General features: G+C 42.1%; 1 protein-coding gene and 2 long non-coding RNA genes across 3 annotated transcripts in view; 2 read left to right on the forward strand and 1 right to left on the reverse strand.

The window, feature by feature from the left end:
- Window positions 1-344: 344 nt before the first annotated feature.
- Window positions 345-6531, reverse strand: LOC128345000 (uncharacterized). The gene is made up of 2 exons (XR_008316174.1): window positions 6093-6531; window positions 345-3319 (listed from the first exon to the last, which is right to left on the reverse strand). It is a non-coding gene; the product is annotated as an uncharacterized LOC128345000 (long non-coding RNA).
- Window positions 6532-8279: 1748 nt separating this feature from the next.
- On the forward strand, window positions 8280-8729 carry LOC128342898 (uncharacterized). The gene is made up of 2 exons (XR_008315241.1): window positions 8280-8337; window positions 8446-8729. It is a non-coding gene; the product is annotated as an uncharacterized LOC128342898 (long non-coding RNA).
- An 8057-nt stretch (window positions 8730-16786) lies between these two features.
- The window catches only part of RAB40B (RAB40B, member RAS oncogene family), a 39064-nt gene continuing 32642 nt past the window's right edge, over window positions 16787-23208 (forward strand). Inside the window, exon 1 of the mRNA XM_053300612.1 lies at window positions 16787-17606. Coding sequence (XP_053156587.1) covers window positions 17465-17606 — 142 coding nt within the window. The 5' untranslated portion in view covers window positions 16787-17464. The remainder of the gene's footprint in view (window positions 17607-23208) is intronic.

The following is a 23208-nucleotide window of genomic DNA, read 5'->3' on the forward strand; positions in this document are numbered from 1 at the left end:
AGTTCCACTGTTCTGGGAAGCACAACCTGGCAGCATTTCTTCTTCCTTCATATATCAAATGTTTCAGTCTTTTAATGATATAGGTCAGGTAGAACAACTTTCTCTAGACCCATGTATCAGTTTCAGTGTGTGAGGCAAGTTTGACTAAAGTGAGAACAAAATATTTATATCTTTCAACATTAATAATAATAATAATAATAATAATAATAATAATTTTAAAAAGAGGGAGATACAGCCTCCCAAAGCTAGACCAGCTCTAGTGAAGGATACTTGGATTTTAATGTAAGTGAGCACCACACTTTACGTGAGGATGCAATGGGCAAATATAAATCTTTTCATTGATATTTTGAGAGAGGATGCAAGATCACAAATTTTATTTGGAAAATGTATGTAATTTCTCTGTTAGAGGAAAATGACATGATTCCCCACCAGGACAAGAAATCCATACGACAAGACAGGAATAATATACTTGTCATAATGCCAAGTAGTCACCACTTAAATGGATCAGGAATGGTTGGACACCAGCCACAGGATACTGGCACTTCCGCAATTAGCTAACCTAGAGATCCGATATGTTTTCCCCATATTCAGAACAAAAACAGAAAAAAAAGCCAGAAGTCACTACAAAGACCTCATAATGATCAATATACAACCAGAGGATGGGAAAGACAGACCAGTGGAAGAATCTTGGGAAATGTTGGCCCTATTCACACATAACAGCAAACAGAGAGTAGATGAAACCAACGTTAATTTTTGTAACTGTGAATCACATCGCAGACATTTGTCCAACCTTAGCCCAGCAACCCCCAGTTTCAGGGTAGGGAAGCCTCTCCCTCTTCCTGGTCTGCTGAGGCTGCATCCCAGCAAGGTCTGTAGCACTCGCATCACCAGACTGTGGGCAAGGCGTCAGAAGAACAGCTGCAGGGTGGCAGCCATTGGCCACGATCTTCAAGGGGGCATGCCAAGCGTGATCATGCTTTTTTGGAATGGACCACCCATCCTCAGCAGGGAAAGAGCATTTAAATCCCTTTAAATCCTCTGCTAATTGAGCAAAGAAGCACTTTTTAAAAGTGGTGATTCTCTTTACTGAGCAGGGGGAGACAGATTGTCCCTATCTGTCCCCAGCACAGGATCCCTCCAGTGGCTATTGCTGGTGTCTATTTTATGGGGGGGGGGGTTGGATTGTGAGCCCTTTGGGGGCAGGGAGCCATTGTATTTATTTATTTATATCTGTGTAAACCGCTTTGGGAACTTCTGTTGAAAAGCAGTATATTAATATTTGTTGTATTGTATTGTATTGTATTGTATTGTATTGTATTGTATTGTATTGTATTAAATGGCATTTAAGCCCTTCTCCTGCCAGCTATTGCACAGCCACCCTCATAAGAGCCCCGGACAAAAACAGTCTTACACAAGCACAATTTCTTGCACCGGGCTGGCAGGGGGGAAGTGGTGCATAGGAGCACTATTTTTCTGTTACTCTAGAAAGGGATCATGATGACTTCCTAGGAGAGACTATGTATATGAAGTAGGGCAAAGGATCTTGGGATTTGGTCCACTGTGACCAAGGATACTTGTGCAATGGCTGACCCTGGCAAAGCAACCCAAGAATACCCAAGCACACTCCTGTTCCTGTGTCTGCTTGCTGGCCAGGGATTATCACTGTGAGAGGGTTAGTCCACTGGGGAGGACCAGAGGCTCATTAACCTTTGGTCCTCCAGCAGACTGCACTCTCATTAATTAGGTCACCCAAATCAAGGGGGTCCTGCTTGAGCAGGGCTCCTGTTCTCTCTGGTAAGTAATAGAACTTGTATACTGTGATCCCTCCTCTTTAGGAAACCCTTTCATACTCCCAAGCAGTAGTGGCTGCTCCATGTATCCAGGTGGTGCCATGTGAGCAAACTAGGGTTTGAACTGGCGTTGTGCAGGGAATCACAGGAGAGGGGAGCCTCAATTATCAGAGATCCCAGGAAAGTATGGTCACTGTACCAGGCAAAAGCAAACATGGATATGTGCCAATGGATGACCAGAGAGGCAGAGGGACTGCTTGGACTGCTTCATCGTGACCCGTCTCCAAGGCTTGCTTGTATCAAGCAACCATGCTGGGCAGCATCTTCCATCTGGCCCGCATGCATGTCTTCATGGCCTTTCACTCACATGAGAGAGTGGTCCTTGGGAGAAGGGACATTGTTACACGTTATTAACTATTCTGCCCAATCCCTGTGTACCCCAGGATGGTTCTTCCCATGAGTAATGCCATAGAGTGCATGCTTGCACCCAAGGAGAAGGGGCTGGGTCCCCCTTCCCCCAACTTTATTGTACAAAAAATAGAGCAGACACATTCAATAATTCCTGGGTGGGGATGCCTTTTAAACCCGACCCCGGGTGTCACTGCCCTGCCATATATTATCGTTGCAGCAATCTAATTGGATTGCCTGGTTTATGGTGCCGCTGTGACTGCATGTGCTTGTGAACATACTTCTTTATCATTTTATTTTTGGCGACCAAAACACATAGTGCCCGTCCTGCCATCCTGTCCCCTTTGTCTTCTGGTTGCCAGAGAGGGGAACAGGAGACACAGTGGAAAGTGGGCATCCCCCAGTGTAACTTTCCCCCTTGACAGGCTTAGAAGCTTGAGATAGGACAAGGCAGTGTCCCTATTGCCAGGCAAGAGCTTGAATAGTGTGGAGAAGGAGGGGTGGGGCAAGTGTTCAAAGAGGCGGCCAGCTAGAAGCACGGCAGGCATGGAGCAGGTGCATTACTGAGTGGGTCTGGGTCACAGATTTCAGTTTCAGAAACAGCACAAAACCACAGTTATGACAGCGTCCACAGTCGGACGTAACACTGCCACCTTCGAATCTCAGGTTGGAGCAGCGAAACTCACTACAAAATGTTCAAATTTGACAGCAGGACATATTTGCAGACATATATGTCTTAATTTCTAATAAGGGTGACATTGTTGGAAGCAACTTATTTTGCATTTTTTCCACACCATCTCAATTGTATTAATAATAGGGTTACTTTGTTTTTTCTTCTCCTTACCGAAATTATTTATCAAAGGCAATTTGTGTAAATTATCCTGTAACATTATCTCTAAGTTTGCCCACTTCACCGGGGGGTCACGATGCATATGTATAAGTTGTGTAATACAATATGTATCAAAGTAAATATTCAATTCTGGAGAGCCCCAGGCCCCATCCTTTACCTTACATGCATATATTTGTCTAGGTACCCTGGGTCTAGTCGCTTTAAAAACAAATATTTTCAACTCTTTACTTATCTTTGCTAATATTCCTGATGGTGGCGCTATAGGAAGATTCTGAAAAAGAAACAATATCTTAGGAACAATTTTTAGTTTTATAGCCGCTATTCTACCATATAATGTTAAATATTATTATTATTATTCCAATACTTTAAATCTCACTTAATTTGAGTCAATAGTAGCAGATAATAATTTTCAGTTAACAGTTTATCAGGATTTCTCATAATAAATATCCCAAGGTATCTAATTCCTTTTCTCTGTATCTTCAAGCCTAAGCTCTTCGTACATGCTAATTGTACTTGAGGAGGAACATTTTGAAACATAATTTCTGACTTACTCATATTTATTCTAGGACCCGAGGCTCTATAAAAATCATCTACTATGAAATTAAGCTTTTGGACCGATAACTGTTGGTTACTAGTAAATATAACTGATTAGCTGTGGTGGTGGAGGAGGAGGAGGAGGAGGAGGAGGAGAACAAGAAGAACAAAAGCAAGAAGAATCTTGGCGTAATTATTAGCCTTTATATTATTAGCCTGCTTGATTATTTTTGTAGAAAGGCAGATATATATGCAAGAAATTTTAAAAAGCACTTTGAAGTGTTCTAAGCACTTCACATATATGATTGTCTTGTCATCCGTACAACTACAGTCTCATGAGGTCTGTTCAGTATGAGTTAAAGCCATCCCATCAGGAAGGGAGGGAGGTAACCCCACAAAGATAATCTGAACTGTAAGGAACGGATCTGAGAGTTGCTCTGTGCATAATAATCCCTCCGCCTTACACATCACTCAGAGCCCACATCACTCCTTGCTGTACTGAGCTTCAAAAACCAATTTTTGACATACATTCCAACACCTCCCTCTCTCCACCCTAATGAGGATGTCTTTCTGGCACACACCGACATTCCAGGGACACCCCCTTAGTGGTCAACCTTCTGTTTAATTAAGGTTTATTTTTGTAGAGCAGCTGGCTTCCTGGGCTGGAATTATTTGGTGAGTCATCAGTTAATATGTACATACCAAATATAAAAAAGGACAGCAGCTGCATACTGACTGACAATATCTGCCAGAAAAGATAAGGTAATTGGTATGTGCTGGCCTTTATTTGCTGGTTTCAATATATAAATGGAAAATATCTCATATCTTTTTAGATTGGAAGTCCCACTCTATGCATGTTTATGCTAGTGTGTTTGAGTGTTATTTTCTTACTCAAGGTCTCTGGGTAGATTTAAAAAAATAGTTCATGAAGAATGCAGGCATTTTAACAAGGCTTCTGTGCATTTTTACATAGAAATGCATTCACCATACAATTCCCTATTTCTTTTTGAAGTACAGTCTCAGAAAGGCTGTACCACATACTTTTTCTGAACCTGTAGATCAGTTCTCAGATCTATGGAAGAAGTTGATAACAGATTAGAAACCATGCTGGTTTTTGAGAAAGGATAGCCCTTTCCCTGTGCAACCAAGGATCACAATCATCGCCCCAAAAACATGAACCCTGCAATCCATTTCTTTGGAGTAAGGTCCACCCAACCCATTTCCAGATTAAGGTGCATAAGATCTGGCCTTTTCTGCATGTTCAGCTAAAACAGAAACAACTGATAACTATAATTAAATTGTGCATGAAAAAAGCATGGTTGATTCAGCATGGAGAGACAACTCTGCACATACTCTGTACAGACCATAAGGGGTAAAGTATGCTTGATACACACCCCTGTTTTTGTCAGACAGAGCACCAGAGTTTTATTTTGCCAGCACAATAATATGAGAACACTCTCCAGTGAATCCCACTTGGGCTATGAGCTCACAGAATGGCCCCAGACAAATCAGTTCCTCTGTCTCAGTTGCCCATCTACAATAAAACTATTAATAGCATGCAGCCCAATTGATCTGAGCATGATTATTCAGAAATAAGTCTCACCGAGCTCAATAGTTTATTCTTAAGTAAATGCATAGAATTGGAGCCGTAATCCACAAGACTACGTATTGTCATAATCCACGACAATTGCCATTAAGAACTCTGCACCTTAAAAATTCTACAGAAATAATGAATAAGACATGCAATCCAGCACAAATCCATCAGCAATAATTGCTGCCTAATTGCCTCTTTTATTTTATCCAACATTCATAAGTTGCCTATGTCTTCTAAGAAGAAAATAGGTCATCTATTTTCTGTTCTTAATCTTGAGTTGCTTTAGATAAAGACCAAAAAATAAAAAGTTTGGATTTTAGAATTATATTTTAATCCTCTCCACTAAACAATTATTTAGTTTTGTTCCCAGATGGAAAATGCTAATTCTAAAATGAATATCAGCAGACCCCTTACTTAGATCTTCTTGAACATCTAATAGGTTAAATAAGTGCAAGCATATTCTAAAGAACATTTAAAAACTGCAATAACAAATCTGGGCTTGGGAGGGGCACATGTTCCAAGAAGCTTATTCCAACTGAAGGTCAAAGATCAGTGAAAGATAGCTCAGGAAAAAGGAAACATTCCAGTGTGTAGAGTTGTTGGCATGAAAAGGACATCAGAAAAGACCAATTATATAACCACCATTTAAATACACTTATCTCCAGTTAAATATTATGGGAAATCCAGCTAAGCTAGCCTAATGCAGTCAGGATCCTTCCAGTCTGGCACAAGACTGGAGAAGTAAAGAAGGGCTGAAGAAAGGAACCAAGAAAGGCCCAACCCCCAGCCACTCCTCAAGCTTCCATGACCACACTGACAGCATGCACCAATCATGGGGGAGTATGCTGATTGGACCCCCACAAACAGTAACAGGAAAACACACCACACACAAGAAAAACCTGCAGCTTTTACTCACATGGCTGTTAGTTTGAATCTTCTCTGGAATTCAGTGTGCCAGTCCACATATTAGCAGCATTTATCCAGAAGTCACTGCGGGCTATCGGGGACCAATACAGACAGGACTCTGTTTTTCCACGAATTATGGCTGCGCATTCTGGCTTAGCCTGAAGTATGTCATCTGGCATTAAAAAAAATCCTCTATCTTCAGCGGCTTTCAAAAACAAACAAACCCTGAGGCTTCTGTTGTGTCCCGACGCTTTTCTGAGATGTGTGGAGGGGCCATTGCCAATAATTCGGCTTCTTTCCAAACTCACTGATCTGAGTTTGACAGGGAAAGGGTTAACCAAAGGAAAAGGACTGCCTTCTTTGCAGGTTCCCCTCTGCCATGTTCCATACCTCCAGAGCCCCATGTTCCTTCTCTACCCAGCCCTGGTGACAATCCCCAGGAGGCAAGGCTCCCCCCACCGCCCGTGCTCCATCTCTTGCACAGTTTTGCTCTTACCCCCACGCCTGGCAGAAAGGAGTGCAGCTTTCTGCAGGGGGGCAGGAGGTCCAGCAAGCAGCCCGAGGAGGCGGCAGCAGCAGCCGCTGCATGATCTCCACTGAGAGGGAGTCATCTTGCTCCAGCCCCCGCCTTCTCCCAGGGAAACTCTGCCAGCAGCTGGCAGGAGGAAGTGTGCCTCTCCATGCCAGGCCATGGCTGAGCTGCAGTGCTGGCAGAAGCCCTCTGTCAGTGGCAGAAGACACATTTGACTCCAGACATGTTAAAAATCCTCCCACTTGGTTTTTGTTACAATATTGGATATAGTTTTAGAGAAGAATTACTTTAGATTTAATCAACAATTTTTTATGCAGATTCCGGGTGTGGTGATGGGTAGCCCTATTGCCCCATCTTTGGCTAATCTCTTCATGGGAAGATTGGAATCCCATATTATTTGCAATAAGGATAATAATCCATTTTTTGATAATTTGCTTTTGTATAAGCGTTTCATTGATGACATTTTTATTATTTTTTCGGATAAAGAGAAGGTCCAGGCGTTTATTGAATGGATTAATCACATTCATGAAATGATTAAATTTGAGAGTCATATAAGTTCATCCAGAGTTTCATTTCTGGATGTCTATGTACATATTGGATTTGACCATCGTATTTCTGTATCATTGTATACCAAGGAGACTGACCGTAATACATATTTACATTATAGATCATTTCATCCATCTTATTTAAAAGATAATTTACTTTATGGGCAGTTCCTCAGATTAAAAAGAAATAACACCCTGGACTCTGATTATAAGAAATCTGACAGGATGCTTGAGGTACAATTGCTGAATAGGGATTATCCTTGGCATATTATTAAGAGAGTGAGACTATGTGCAGATAGCATTCAGAGGAGATGTTTATTTCAGACCAAAGATAAGTCCATACCACGCAGAATTACATGTGGATTGAATTATTCTTTACTAAGTAATAAAATTAAAGAAGTGGTTCTCAGATATTGGCCATTGGTTAATATTATTCCAGGTTGTGAGGAACCACCGCTGATTGGCTTCAGGGAAAATAAAAGTTTGTTTAACTATTTGATACACTCTGATATGCCACAGGAGAGGTTAGTTATGTCAAGGGTTAAGGGCCATTTCAAATGTGGGACGTGTGCTGTGTGCAAGTGTTCATTGCCCACTAAAGTCTTTCAACACCCTACTGGCAATTATGTTAAGCCTGTGGAAGATTTCTCCAATTGTAATTCTGCTTATGCCATATATGTTATTATGTGCCCATGTTTAAAGCTATATGTTGGCTGCACCATACATCCGGTTAAAAAACGTATTTTAGAACATTACTACAGAATAAATAACGGAGTATTAGAGGCACCACTCACAGAACATTTTTTGCTAGCTGGTCATCAGCCTGATGATTTTAAATTTGTGGTGATTTCCACCTTTAGAAAAGAAAAATTTAGATACTGTAACGTTGATGCAGTAAGATGGTTAAACAGACAAGAATCGTTTTATATACACAGATTAAATTCCCTGTCACCTTATGGTTTAAACACAAATTTAGACTTATCCTGTTTTTTGTAATTGTGGTGCCCTAATTAAGTGTGATGAGTGCCAGAGAGTGGCTGATTAGGAGGTTCAGCAGCTGAGAATGATTGAGAGTGTTATAAAACTGGAGTAAGACAGCTTGGTCAGTTCATCCAATCAGGCTTGATAAGACTGGGTGTCAGCTTGGGCTGCAGCTTGTGACCTGCTGCACCTTTTGGGTAATTATCTTTGATGTAAACATATGAATTTCAGTATGTTGCTAATGTTTTCTCTCATGTTTTGTAAATGTTTTCTTTTATGTATGGTTTGTGTTTTGTATTTATAAGGACTCTGTTTAACTCCCTTGGTGAAATCTAAGAATGTTTGGATACAACCTACACTCCCTTTGGAGGAATTGAAGAAACATTTTTAGAGGATATTTTGAAGAACTCTATACACCAGGGAGGATGTAAAGTTTATCATGTTTGGGACACAACAATTGTTCTTTCACTTCTGAGGAAGCTCATTGGGAAACAAGGACTTATTGCGAAACCTTGTCAAAGTGATTCATGTATATTCAGTGTTTTATTATAATAAGTGACTTATATTAATGAAGTGATTTAAGAAGTTCCATTCATACGTATATTGGCATTGTTTCTATCTCTGCCAAGGGGCAGTTCCTTCTCTCCTGCCTGCTGGGCCTGGCCTGCGTGGGGCTGACTCCTACTTCCCCCCTGCCCCCCAGCCACTCCTGCACCAGAGACATCAAGGCGATCCCCAAGAATCTGCCTAGAGATGTCGTTTCCCTGTTAAGTGTGGGGAGCTAGTATTCCTTGAGAGGCCAGCTTGAAAAAACCCAGAGCAAGCAGTGGGAACGCACAAAGGAGAAAGATTGCAGGGAATGCGGGAAGGAGCTGACGGCTATGTGAATGGTCCTTTTAATCCCCTGAATTAAAATGCCTCAAATCTACTGCAAAGTAGATTCACTTCTTGAGTCTACTTGATACCCCACAGCATGAAGCCATGTGTGAATAACTCCCAAGCTGCCTTATGCAAGGATGCCACACCACAGCACCTCCTATTGCCTGAGCTACTGTGGTGCAGGTAGCAAAAGTCTGGAAATAGAGAACTGACAAGGCCCCAACATACAGTAGGTGGGTTTGAATCCTCCATAAGCTCACACATACATGCACTGCAAATAACCACCTTTTTGATCACACAACACAAAGCAAATGAAATTCGCCCCCTTGGGAAGGGGCGGGCAGGCATATATAGCAAATGCACAGGCCTCCTCCAGGCAAGAGTTCAAGCCCCCATGGGGAAGCAATACGCAATTGTGCAAAACCATCTATTTTGTGAGGGACCATCCCGCAGCCTTATTATTCCTCCAGCCTCCTCCCAATCTAATCTCCTTATTCACTAAGGCAGCTAGTAGTCACATGATTGTTTATGAGCCGTGAATAGGCTGACCCACTCTCACCAGGAGCTTTTTCACAAAGGGCTTTTACAAAACTTTTGCACACATACATTTATATGAGGGCAGGATTAAGCCTGAATTCATTACTGAGAAAGCAAATTACTGTTCATATAGCAAGTGGAATTATTCAGGTTTTATCTTTATGAATGGAGCTTAACTCAACATATCTGTGTCCAAAAAATGTTTTCCTGGGATACCTTGTCATTCTGCAGAGTATGATTCTGATGCGTGGAGAGACCCCACATATAAAGTGGATCAAGATGAGATGGAGATGTGACTTTGCCGCGAGTCTGATGACATGATATCATCTTAGCACTCTGGGCAAACTTGTTTCCTGTGCCCTGGGACCAACTTTAATTCATTCATTTCTATTTTTGTAATTTCTGTCATTTTAAAAATTCTTCCTTCCTGAAAAACCTGACATCTTTTTAAAAATGAATTTGTCGTGGGTCTTGTACAAGGCTGCCACATGTCTCTAGCCAGCCACAAGTTTTTTTTTTTTTAACATAGAGGTCAATGGAAAACAAGAAACAAAAAATGTAAGTTAGGAAGGGCTGACCATGGAGTCTGAAATCAGGCACAGTTGTAGCACAAGAGAGCAGGGCTCTGTATATTAAATTTGAAGCCAATAGGTCAATTGTTTGATTTCTAATAATTGTTTTAGACAGGGAGGGTGCTTCACATTTTTTTGTTCTTTTATTTCTCTGTCAATCATGCACAAGCTTGACACCCGGTGGCTAATTGCAGCCTGGCACAAGATCGACATGGAAAATTTTAAATAGTGAAATGCCCTCCCTGTCTAAAAAAAATATTAAAAATAAACCACTTGACCAATCAGCTTCAAACTTAGTACATAGAGTCCTGCTGTCCTGTGCTACCACTGTGCCTGGTTTCAGAGTTCCATAGCCAGCCATTCCAAACATATATATTTTTAATTATTTTCTTATTTGACCTCTATGCTTAACAACAACGACAACCCTCTGTAGAGACATGTGGCATATGTCTGACCCTCTGCTGCCTCATTTATGGGGTTGACTGTAGAGAGCAAATAGAGAGTAACACACACTGGTCAGTGGCAAAATAAAACACATGGTCTTTGGATCTGACTGCATGTTTCTCCCCCCCCCCACCCATGTCTCCAGCCATTTTGGGACCTCCACCAGCTGAATTTACACCAGTGTACCTGAGAAGGTGAAGGTGTACCTCAGATTCTGCTGGCAGTAAGAGGCTTACACTCAATCCTTTGACATTCAAACAGTTGTTGTTGTTTTAAAATACAATTGTGACCTAAGTATACTATTAACTAGAAAATTAAATTAATTAACTAGAAATTAAAATTAGAAAATGTTAAATTTAGAAAATTAAATTAAAATTGCTAAAATTTATATTAGAAAATTAAATTAATAAACTATTATTAAATTAATAAACTAGAAATTATTTTATTATAAATAAATGGAACTTCAGAATATATTTGCTTAGGCCAAGTTGCTTGTCAAATTATTTTGCTGTATCACTAAAATGATACAGGAGCCAGCATGGTGTAGTGGTTAGAGTGCTGGACTAGGACCGGGGAGACCCGAGTTCAAATCCCCATTCAGCCATAAAACTAGCTGGGTGACTCTGGGCCAGTCACTTCTCTCTCGGCCTAACCTACTTCACAGGGTTGTTGTGAAAGAGAAACTCAAGTATGTAGTATACCGCTCTGGGCTCCTTGGAGGAAGAGCGGGATATAAATGTAAAATAATAATAATAATAATAATAATAAAAACACTTGCAATTTTAATACTAGCTATTTTTACATGTTTGCAATTGTTTTGGAAATCACAATATCCAATAGCTGGAAATTTTAAAATATCAATAAAGTGACCCAACACGGAAACTAAAGAGATGAGCTATAAAAAGATTATAGTTCTTATAATAATTTGACTTGCATATATTTCTATATATTATAAGATAATTTATCATCATTAATATTTCCCAGTGATACTATATTTTAAATTTTGATCAAACATAAGCATATCCTCAAGTATAACATAGCTCTCCCTCCCCCCATTTGGTAACTACTGACATTAAGATTACAATCAATACGTATTGGTATCAGAGAAGAGAGAGGAATCTAGTAATGTGATATTTGGGCATGGGCTTTATAGAATGGAATATTACCTTCAGGCATATGTCTGCAGAAAATTAAATACACATTTTAGTCTGTTGCTGTCCAGATTAAAAAGGAAAAACAGGTGACATGGATATATAGTACAGTTTCCATGTATACGTGATCAGGTATGTGTATGCACCTGCAGAACTAGATCACAGACAAAAACTTAATTTGTCACTGAAGACACTACCATAGACTCTATTATCCTGGAAAAAAAAAATTCCTAAAATATTGGAAGAGGACTTTATTCAGGAAACAATCTATTGTATTCCCAGGAGGATACTGAAAAGTAGACATTCAGGTAAGGACCTATTAGAAAAGAAACTACTAACATGAGAGAAGTACGCAAGCAATATGTAATGGTGCACAACATTGACAGAAATTTAAAAAGTGTTATGAAGATACATTTCATGTGCAATAGTAACCATGTCATTAGTTATTATTTTGTTCCTGTTTTGCACACCAGAAATTGCATTATTATATTTTTATTTAAAATGTTCAAATCAAACTAGTACAAAGTGCTTACGTGAACAGTTTTAGTTTATGAAATCTGTTTACTTAAGTTTGCTATCTTGAGAGGCACAAGGTGCATGGTTAATAATGTTAGTTCTTTAAAAAAACCCACTGCTTAACTTAAATAATGTATAGACTGGAATCTTCTGGATATATTTTCACAGACCTAGATAATACCCAGGGGACAATGCACTATTCACTATTGAGTACTAATAGCCTGAGATTTTAATATGATGAAGAAAAAGTGATTTAATATTTGCAATTCATGCAAGGTTATAGTGCATTGTGGCCACATTAAAAGGATTATCAGAGAATTCCACTTGGAGGCCTGCAATCACAAAATGTCCTAGCCCTAAACCATCCCCAACAGATAGGTTCATCCTTTCCCTCTCGTCAGTGTAAAGAGATTTTATAATTCCCCTTTCATTGTCAAATTGTTCTTAGGCTTGAGATGAGTTTATTTACATCAAAAAGAGTTAGATTTTATTGTAGGGGAAATGCAAGAAAGCTGAGTAACACGGATATTTATTTGCTTGATTTGGATCCTGAACCTAACTGTAAGACCATCCTCTGAATCCTGGTTTATAGTACATAGTGTTTTCCCCTAACATGCATATATGCCTGGTGGCGCAGTGGTAAAACTGCCACCCTGTAACCAGAAGGTTACAAGTTCAATCCTGACCAAGGGCTCAAGGTTGGCTCAGCCTTCCATCCTTCTGAGGTCGGTAAAATGAGTACCCAGAATGTTTGGGGGCAATATGCTAAATCATTGTAAACCACTTAGAGAGCTTCCAGCTATAGAGTGGTATATAAATGTAAGTGCTATTGCTATATGTTCTTTTCTTACAATCATGGAAAGCACTGTTGGAGGAGGCAAAATAAGGTGTCTGTGTTCAAATGGCCCTGCAGTGCCTGCTTTAAAGTGATACAATATATATATAACGGTCCAGTTCAGTTCAAGGTCAATAAGCTAAAACAACTTTAAAAGTTTTACAGGACACTTTTGCTAATAAAGCAAAATAGGTTTAGTAACTAATAATATATCGCAGATAAGAGTATCCTGCTGCCTGTCAAACAATTTTAGATGTCATTTATAAAAACAACTTTGCTGGAGCAGACCAAATATTCTTTTAATCCAGGATTCTGGCTCTAATAGTGGCAAGTCTTAGGAGAGGAGAGCAGGTCAGGAAAGAAGAGCTGGTCTTGTGGTAGCAAGCACTTGTCCCCAAGACTTGTCCCCATAGCTAAGCAGGGTCTGCCCTGGTTGCATCTGAATGGGAGACTTGATGTGTGAGCACTGCAAGATATTCCCCTCAGGAGATGAAGCCACTCTGGGAAGAGCAGAAGGTTTCAAGTTCCCTTCCTGGCTTCTCCAAGATAGGACAAGAATTTTTTATAGGACAAGATTTTTTTATTGAACCAACAAACTACCAAAGCATACAGTATGTTGCCAAAGCACAATTATATACAAAGTGGTTGTTTGTACATGATATATCTACAAAGATTTACACACAAGGATTTGGAAACCCACAGGGTTATGAAGTATATGCAGGTAGTACTGTAACTCAGGGGTGGGGGATTACAAGGCACATCAGGTAATGGGGGGGGTTTACGTCCAACATCCATTTCCATAATTTGTCCCATTGCTGTTTAGAAGAGATACTCTTGTCTTTTTGCACATAACCATACAAACTTTTCCAGAAGAGATTTACTGTCTCATCTGTGTGAACCTCTTGGTCGCATCTTCCCTCCCTATTCCTATGCAGGAGCATTGCATAAATGACATACAGGTTTACTAACCTGATTACGAGAAGGGGAACATTCCAATTCCCTAGTATGAGGGCACCCGTTCCGTCCCGTTTCCTTTAAGGTTTCTTTCTGGGACCTCGAAAAGAGGTTCTATCGCTCAAACCCGAGGTTGGTTCTATCCAAGTCTGTTTTTCCAAATCAGGCCACTCTAACAGCTTGCTTACTCCCTGCCACACTCTTTTGGCTACCACACACTCTTTTAAGAAATGTGAGTGGGTTTCCCTGAATGTTTTACCTAGCTCACTAGCTTTCTGTTTGCAGGTGATTTTAGGACACTCTTGCTCGTCCTCTGGGAGCCATGGCTTAGCTGCATTAAGTGGTAGTACTTGGTGGTATAAGCACCACCTTGTTTCCCATAAATGGAAAGGGACTTTTTTCTCCTTAAAGAGAGCGATAGGGTGATCGGGTTGCAACAAGTACTGTGAAGTGCGGTGTTTGTCACGTTTACGTTCTAAATCAGGTTTTAAGAAACTCACTTCTAGAATCTCTCCATAAATTGTTTTCCTTAGCTGCTTAACTGAGGAGGATCCTTTAAATAGATCCGGTTCAACCTTCCATTTTTTAAGTGTGAATAACAAATCTCTCAAGTAGTCTGGGTGTTCTCTTTTTAATACTTGTGTGATATTACCATTGAAAGATCCTTTCCCCCACCATGCTATGCCCCATGCTGACTTGCGCCAACGCAGAGCGAAAAGCAAGACCCAGGTTTTTTGCAGGAGGTTGGACATATTATGGACATTCATGAAAATCCAGTTTCAAAAATTGTAGGACATGAATTCAGTTACAAAATAGGGTTGCAGGGCAGGTAGGGCTAGGCCTCCCCGCTCAACCTCCTTAAATGTTACCGCACGGGTCAAAGGGAAGGACGCTGTGTGCCATACTAGACGGAAGATCTGGCTTTCAACTCTCCGAAGGAGATCGAGCAGGGGAGGATAGACTACCGCCAGGTTAGGCACCGGGGTAGTCAGGTAAGTCCGGATGTAAACCGCTTTCTGGTACATAGCAAGGCTCTATTTTTTCCACATGGTGATTTTAAGCATTACTTTTTCTTCCCAATCTGTCCAATCCCCCCCCCCTGACTTTTTCCTTAATCCCATATTCAATCCCCAAAATGTTTACTGTATCTACCCACTTCAGTTTGGACTCTGGGGCCCCTTCGCTTTTACATTCAGAGATGGGTAGGCATGAGAGTTGCTGGCGTCCGGGGTCCATTTTAACAAATATACTTTTGTCAGCATTTAATTCTGAGTCTGAGATCTTGCCATATTCCCAGAAGAGGTCTAGTATTACAGAGATTTCATTTTCATTCGATAACAGTAATGTAACATCATCGACATGAGCTACAAATTTTACCCTAAACTCAGAATGTGTTTCTGAGTGGACAGGTGGTTCAGCTATCCCATCACTCTTCCTCCTCCTCCCTCCCGGGAAGATCTCACAGGGCGGAGGGATAGAGACCGAGAGTCCTTGCAGATGGGGTTCTCTCTGAATCCTGATCAGGATTGGATCCAGGGCAAAAACATAAAGTAATGGGCTCAGTGGGCATCCTTGGCGAACACCCGACTGCAAAATGATTGGGTCGCCCCGCCATCTATTAATCTGTGGTGTCACCTTTGCATTCGTATAGAGCAGCTGTATCCAAGTAACGAATAGGGGTGGTATACCTTTAGCTTTCAACAATGTCCACAGATAATTGTGGTTCACTTTGTCAAAGGCCTTAACTTGATCCAATAAGAGGAGGTGACCTTTCCAACTTTCATTCTGTATAGAGTAAAAAAGTTCTCTCAGCAGACACAGTGAGTCTGTCATCTTTCTTCCCGAGATAGCGCTTGTCTGCAAGCTGTGGACCAATTTAGGGGCCACTTTCGCCAATCTATTATTTAGGATTTTGGCAAAGATTCTGTAATCAATATTTGTGAGGGTTATTGGTCTCCAGTTTTGTGGTAAAGTGGTATCACCTTTCTAGGGCTGAGAGAGATTCCTGGCTGCAAGCTTGGAGAAGCCGCTGCCAGTCTGTGAAGACAATACTGAGCTAGATGAACCAATGGTCTGACTCAGTATATGGCAGTTTCCTATGTTTCTACGTTTCCTATGTTCCTAAGTCAGAGATGATCCTCACAGCAGTGTGGTTTTGTGGACAAATTACATCTACATTACCCTGAACTCTCTGGAGGAAGAACACCGGGGAGAAGACACCCACCCCCGCCACCCCATAGTCTTAATCTATGCGTATTAATCGGCGTATTTCCTTCTTTACACTGCAGTTCCCACTTCCCACAGAGGCCATTCTATTGCACAGGACATAATTTTCCCTGTTCTATGAGACTTCGTTCGTTCTTTCTTTCTGGCTATAATAATCGGCCACAGCAGCTTGTCACACCAGCCAGGGTTGGTATTGGCTGGGATCGAAACTGTAGCGCCCCAGCGCTGAGTCAAACCGCGGCCACGCTCAATTGCTCAGCACATGCCTCATCCTCCGAGGTATAAACACAGCCGTTCCGCACCCACCCCCCTGCGCCACTATGACGGACACGGGAGCCAACCAATACAAGACGAAGAAATACCCCAGCAACTGAGCTGCGGGGCCTCGAAAGGTGGGTTCGCGCTTACTAATAGCTTTAGAGAGGGCGGGGTCCGGGAGTCCCGCTATACCAATGAAAAACAGCAGCGATGGGATAGGCGTGACCTCCGGAGCCGCGCCCCAATGGGAACAGGGGGTGGGGGCGGGTGGGCGAGGCTGTCACTGGGTGTTGCGCTTGAGGCGGGCTCGCAACGTGCTGTGGTGGTGACAGGAGTCCGCGGGGGTCTCTGCTGCTTCGTCGGGACGCTGCGGCTCCCTGCCTCCCCTCGACGACCTCTGCTCTGTCTGGAGCAGCGCCCCCCGCCATCCCAGTGTGGCCACTTGGCCCCCACCGACTCCTCCCTCCCCGGTCGTGACAGGCGCTTCCCACTCCTCCTCCCTTGCCTTCTTTCGCTGCCTCTGGCCCTGGTTCGACGACACGGCTCGGCTTCGGTCTCTGCTGTTGGGCTGCGCAAGCCGACCCCACTACCGTCATGCCGGCTTGGGTGCCCTGCGGCGGACGGCGCCGTTGACAGCCCCTCGCCCCTTTTCGCGGCTGTGGGGAAGCGCGCCCACCCCTGGCCCTCGCCCGCCAGCGCCAGCCTGAGTGTCGAGATACCGACGATTCCTCTGGTGACGTGCCCCACTGGGGTGTGTGTGTGTGTGTGTGTGTGTGTTGTGTGAACATGCCTTGGCATCTGTGCCGCTGCCGCCGCTCTTCATCTCCTGCTGCTGCTGTTGCTGCCGCCCTTTTGGTGCCACCACATCTGGTCGCTCCGTGCCGGTCATGGGCGCTGCTGGGAGCTGATTCTCCGCAGAGACTTCTGTGAGACCAGGAAGGGGTGAAAGAGGATGAACCACGTGGGTAGCCCTGTGAAAGCTTATGACTTCTTGCTGAAATTCCTGCTGGTGGGGGACAGCGACGTGGGCAAAGGGGAGATCCTAGCTAGCCTGGAGGATGGAGCCACGGAGTCGCCCTATGGGTACAATATGGGTAAGTCGCAACTCGCTGTATGCGTACGCCCATCGGCGCCAAGCTCAATCTTGAACAGGGACTTCTCTTTCTTTCCTGTACTTGTAGATCGGGTGAATAGGACAGTGCTTTTGTGCATATGGAGGATGGCCCTCCTTGATCACTGAGTCACCACAGCCACCTCACACATATTGGTAGTTGAAGGGCATGGCTTCCATGACAGGGAACCTGTTTTGCCAGCTGACATGAGCTCTGGTTTCTTTAGAAACAAAGAACTAACAGGAGCGTCCATTGACTACAGGCTAACATGCCACCTGCCTTGCTTATTATATTTCTGACCCCTTGCATTATGACTAAGAATCTAGTTTCAGCCATCTCTTCTTGCATTACTAAGAAGTGACTTCTGTGTCAAAAGATTTACTCTGCCACTCTGGTAGAGTGTTCATGCCCAAGCAGGGGCGTAACTATAATAGGGCAAGGGGAGACAGTTGTCTGGGGGCCCACTGCCTTGGGGGGCCCCCAGAAGCAAGTCACATGACTGACCCCAGCGCACACCTGCCTGGGCTTCCTTCAGTTGTATTCATCCTCTAAAACCAATGTGAGTATTAAGACCTGGAGCTACCAGAACAGCATGACTTTCTCTAGTACCATTAAATGACTTGCATCGCCCACAATTTTAAAAATAATTTAGAATGATGTTCTATTGTGGCACATAGGTTATATATACATTTTACTATGCTTTTTGTTACCACTATTCAGCCTCATTTAAGATTTCTTTACTTCATGAGTTGAGCTTCAGTGGGGGGGGGGCATTTTAAAATATTGTCTCTGGGCCCACTCCAACCTTCCTACGCCCCTGTGCCCAAGACATAAAGTACACGTAAGATTTCCTGAGTAGGGATTGTCTATTTTGGACATTTATCGGGTCAGGTAGATGTAATGGACACAAATGAGACTCATTTGGTGCACTTAAATGAGAGATTACTCAGTAGGCCCAACTTAGGAACCATAGGTACAGGAAAACACAACCTAAGGAGTAAGTGCAGTGGCAATGAGGAACTATTTGGTTTGAGCTTCTTAAAGTCATTTCAAGCATTCTAGCTGATTGGAAGATAGGAAATATAGCATGATTAATTAGTGCAGATCTGATAATGCTGAATCTCTGCATCCGTTTGGTTCTCTTGAGATCAAGCCAATGGTGTTCACATTCATATCAAAGTAGAAAGGGTGCCCGGTAAGTGGAGATGTGACATTCTGCTGCACACATCTTTGAGGAACGGAATCATTCTCTATTTTGGTTCTGTGTTCCTTGCCTGCGAGTCTGTGCTGCAGAGCTGCTCCTGGAAGTCGCAAAGAAACACCTTTTGTTAATCAAAAACTAGAGATTGGAAAGGCTTGCTATGCAAATCTGTGCTTTTAGCAGTTTGCTTAGAACAACCATGGGACATTTCTTCTGGAAGAGACCCTTCCTTCAGGAAGAGACCCTTCCTTCCCCACGAAGCACATTTTCAGTTCTTGCAGGTGGCTGTGTCTGTTCTATTATTGCGAATGTATGACTATATACAGTTTTTTTAAAAAGCTGGTTTTTCTTCTTTTGACTGTAAACATGTTTTCTTCTTGTGACTGGAGGTTAAACATAAGGGTGGCACAATTCAGAGCCTCGCACATAGGGAGTGAAGATTTTCCCTGTCTTCTATACAACTGTGAATACGACGCTTCTTTTTAGCCTAATATGACCAAAATGGACCAGTGCAGGACATTTGTGTATCCCAGAAAAACAACAAAAGTGGTTATGAGCATGAGTGATTAAAAATAAGTTGTAGTAGTTTAGCACAAGACTGTAATAGCACTATTGAGCATTTCTGAAGAACCGATATGGATAGGATGGGTATTTTTGGCGTTAACACTGGAACATTTATTTTTAGTTTTGTTCCTTCATTTAACTGGTTAAGGAATGAGAGGTCCACACTGTGTCAGATAAATCTGTAAACCTGAATATTTGCAAATTTTTAACTTGATATAGAAAAAAAATAAAAATTTCCTTCCTTGGAATTTGACTCGTCGTTCAAATTCCTTTTAAATGAATTTATTATTTACTAAGGCTTCACCATCAACATCAATAAAATATTTTCATTGACTTCAGTAAGATCAGGATTGCACACTGGCATTCAGATTCCAAGCACTTTTACTCATAAGTAAGTCCCTTGTAAATGTGCTTGGAACTACAGCATTTTGGAGTGTGTGTGTGTGTGTGTAAGTAAAACTCCCTAGTCTTTTCCGAGAGATGGGGGCAGGGGGTGGTATCCTGTCTTGTCCCTTCTCTCCACAGCACATTTTTATGTTGCTCTCCACAGGTATGCCACTCACATTTTCACAGGGTAGCCCAAGGATGACTTGTGAATAAATTCAGTCTGTCATTTGAAATCTAACCCTTGCCATCCAGCTGACTTGCCCCAAAGAAATACTCCCTCAGATCTGCTGGCAGTTGAAAAGGGCTCAGTTTTAAGCAGCAGGCTGCTGGAGACTTGGGTTAGAAGCAGATCCATTATTATTCTTTATATTTGCTGAGACATCATGTGATACATCACAAGGAAGTGAAATAATACTTAGTGACTCCACTTGGGATGTATACAAGCTGTGCACCAACAGTTCTCAGGACATATCTTGGAGTGCTGGAATGCAACCACATAGATACCAGAAGTGAACAAGACGGGGGGGGGGAATTGCTTAAAGCTATGGAGCATAGCGAGGTAAGATGAAACATCAGTGAGTTTTGCTCCCTCCCCCTTGTGCTCCTCTTTGAATGAATAACTCTCCATGAAGACTAACCCCCTTCATTCATTCTTTGAATGATGAATAATCCCCCAGTATATGTATACCAAACTGCTTTCTACTGAGACCATTGGCCTATCTAAGCCAGTACAGGTGGCCCTTGTTATCTGCAGTTTTGGCACTTGCGGTTTGGCATATCCGCAGTTGGGCAATATATACCCACCTCAATATCTGCAGTATGTATCTGCAGTTTTCACATATCCACAGTTTTTGGCACTGCAGTTCTGCCCTTACATGGGCGCTTTCCAGATGAGCTGCTCAACAGCAACAAAATGCCTCTATTCAAGCAAGTCGCATTCAGAACATAAGCAGCAGGGGAAGCAGTCTTGTGGAAAATAACAACCTGAAAAAACAGCAACTTTTTAATGCCAGATATACGACGTCCTAGCTCTATATTGCAGCAGTTAAATTCAAAACAAGGCATTGGAAATGTGAATGGCACCCTGCTGTACGCAGATATGATGTGACCCTGTTGCAGGGTGTAATCTGGAAAGTGCCATGGTTGTTCTCTTGCTGCATGTGCTCATGGGTTGTGAGAGGAGGGTGGGGGAGTGCTTTGGTCTTCATGCTTAGAATATTTTGTTCTTCTAAAAGCCATTTTAGGTAGCATTTGGCAGCCTTGGGTAGCCTTTGGTATCCTTAGGGAGCCATTGGAAGCCTTGAGGAGCCATTCTTGGAGCCATTTTCTGGAGCCTCTTGCAGTATTGTGCTACCCTCATAAGATGCTAATTATCGCTTTTATAAGTTTATTTTTTCTGATTACATTTTATTTTTAATTAAATTCAATTTTTTAAAATTTTGATAATTACAGTACTGTATTTAATTTAAATTGCAATTAAAATCCAATTTAAATTAAGAATTTTAATTATCCATTGAAAATTGATTCTTCTCTCACTCCTTAATTCTCACACACTCCTCTGTGTTTGTTTATTTGAAATGGATCAAATTTTGTGCTGCTTCTTTGCTTCCTTGCAGTTTACCATTCTTTGAGGAGTTTACCATTGCCATCTCCCGCGCAGTATGAGATGATGTCTTTTAGCATCTTCCTGTATCGCTGTTGCCCAATATAGGTGCTTCCTATAGTCTGGGAAACATACCAGCAGGGATTCAAACCGGCAACCTCATGCACACAGAAGGCTCCAGTTCAATCCCTGGTATGTCCTGAAAGGGCTGGGAAAGACCCCTGTCTGAAACCCTAGAAACCTTGCCACTCATTCAGCAGATAAGGTTGCCCTTATTATTTGCAGGGGTTTTGTTCTGTCCTACAACCATGGATAACAAAACTGCTAATGATGAATACTTAAGTCAATGGAAATTGTGGGGGTTAGACTAATATGTGCTTAATGTTGCCCTGCATGCTAGTTTGGCATTTTGCTGATCATGCCAGTCTTCTTTCAAAGGGAAACTCTTCATTTGATTTATACTTGGGAAAAGTGTTATCTGTTCTATTTAAATACTGAAATCTGTTACATCTGTTTATTGAAGGCAGAACTGGTAATTATTTTATGTGATGCACCCACTCCCTATTGTTTGCCAAAGGCCTGGAGGTATAGAGCGAGGGAAAGGGCATGGTGGAGATGCTTGGGAAAGACATTTCAAGGAAAGTGCTTACCTTCAGTAGTGCAAAGACAGCATAAATGTACATGTATACACAGCCCAATAGAAAAGTTAACCCAGGTCATCTCTCTGTATTTAAGTAGCATAGAAGAGAGAAGGATTTTAAGAGAGGACTGGCTCACATTGGCTCTGTGTAGATGTCATGTTAGCAGTAGTTTGGAGAATCAAGAACATACCTTGGGTTCTTTTACTCCCCCCCCCCTCTCTTGTGTGCTGATTCCTTTCTCCCACTTCTGGTTTGCTTGACCAGAATATGATCCAAATAGGGCAAGCTTCAGTTACTACTAAGCAGGATTGCCTCCAAACTATGGTTTGAAAACCATCTCAAATGATGGTTTTAAATAATGGTTTGGAGGTGAACGATGGTTAATACTAACTGCTGTATACCCTGCCCAATTTGGATGTCGCAGCAAACTCTAATTAGGCAAACTAGAAAAGGGTGGAGGGAATTTGTGAGCAAGAGTGAGGGGGATGAAGGAGCACATAAGCCATTGGCACGTTCCCCAGTTCTCCAAGCCATGCTTTGGAAGATCACAAATGTGATGTTGGAATTGAGTCAATTGTTTACTCTTGAATGTATAATGGCATAATCAAGACAACAGCTTGTTAATATAAAAACTTGGGTCTTTTCCCTACATTATTAGTATAGAGTTTTTCTGGTCATGGTGGTGCCAACTGTCATGTAATTCAAATATTGGTGTGTGTTTTTTTTAATATTAACACCAGGGCCGTTTACAAGTTATGCTAGCCACATGGGAGCCCTTTTCCATGAGCAGTTCCTGTGTGGCTGGGATAACATTTAAATGGCCAAACTGCATGAGCAGAGGCTGAATGCATGGGTCTTTCCCTGGCAAGATGCTGATTTCATAGTACGGACTCATGTAGTTGGGTCACTTAATCCTCCCACACACACACTGCACAGGAGATGCTTACAGGAAAGGGGCTTCCCTTAGGGTAACATTTGAAGGGCAAACAGCACACAGAGGGTATTTGCATTATTTAATAGTTGGCAGTGGCACCATCATGACCAGGAACATTTTGTGCTAATAATGCAGGGGGAAAGCCAAAGTTTTTATACTAACCAAATTTTCTGTCTTGATTACAATAAATGCACATTTGTTCTTTATTGGTTGTGCCCAGTCTACAAAACCATTAACAATAAGGATCCATCAAA

The sequence above is a fragment of the Hemicordylus capensis genome, chromosome 2, assembly GCF_027244095.1.
Source record: "Hemicordylus capensis ecotype Gifberg chromosome 2, rHemCap1.1.pri, whole genome shotgun sequence".
Classification (NCBI taxonomy): domain Eukaryota; kingdom Metazoa; phylum Chordata; class Lepidosauria; order Squamata; family Cordylidae; genus Hemicordylus; species Hemicordylus capensis.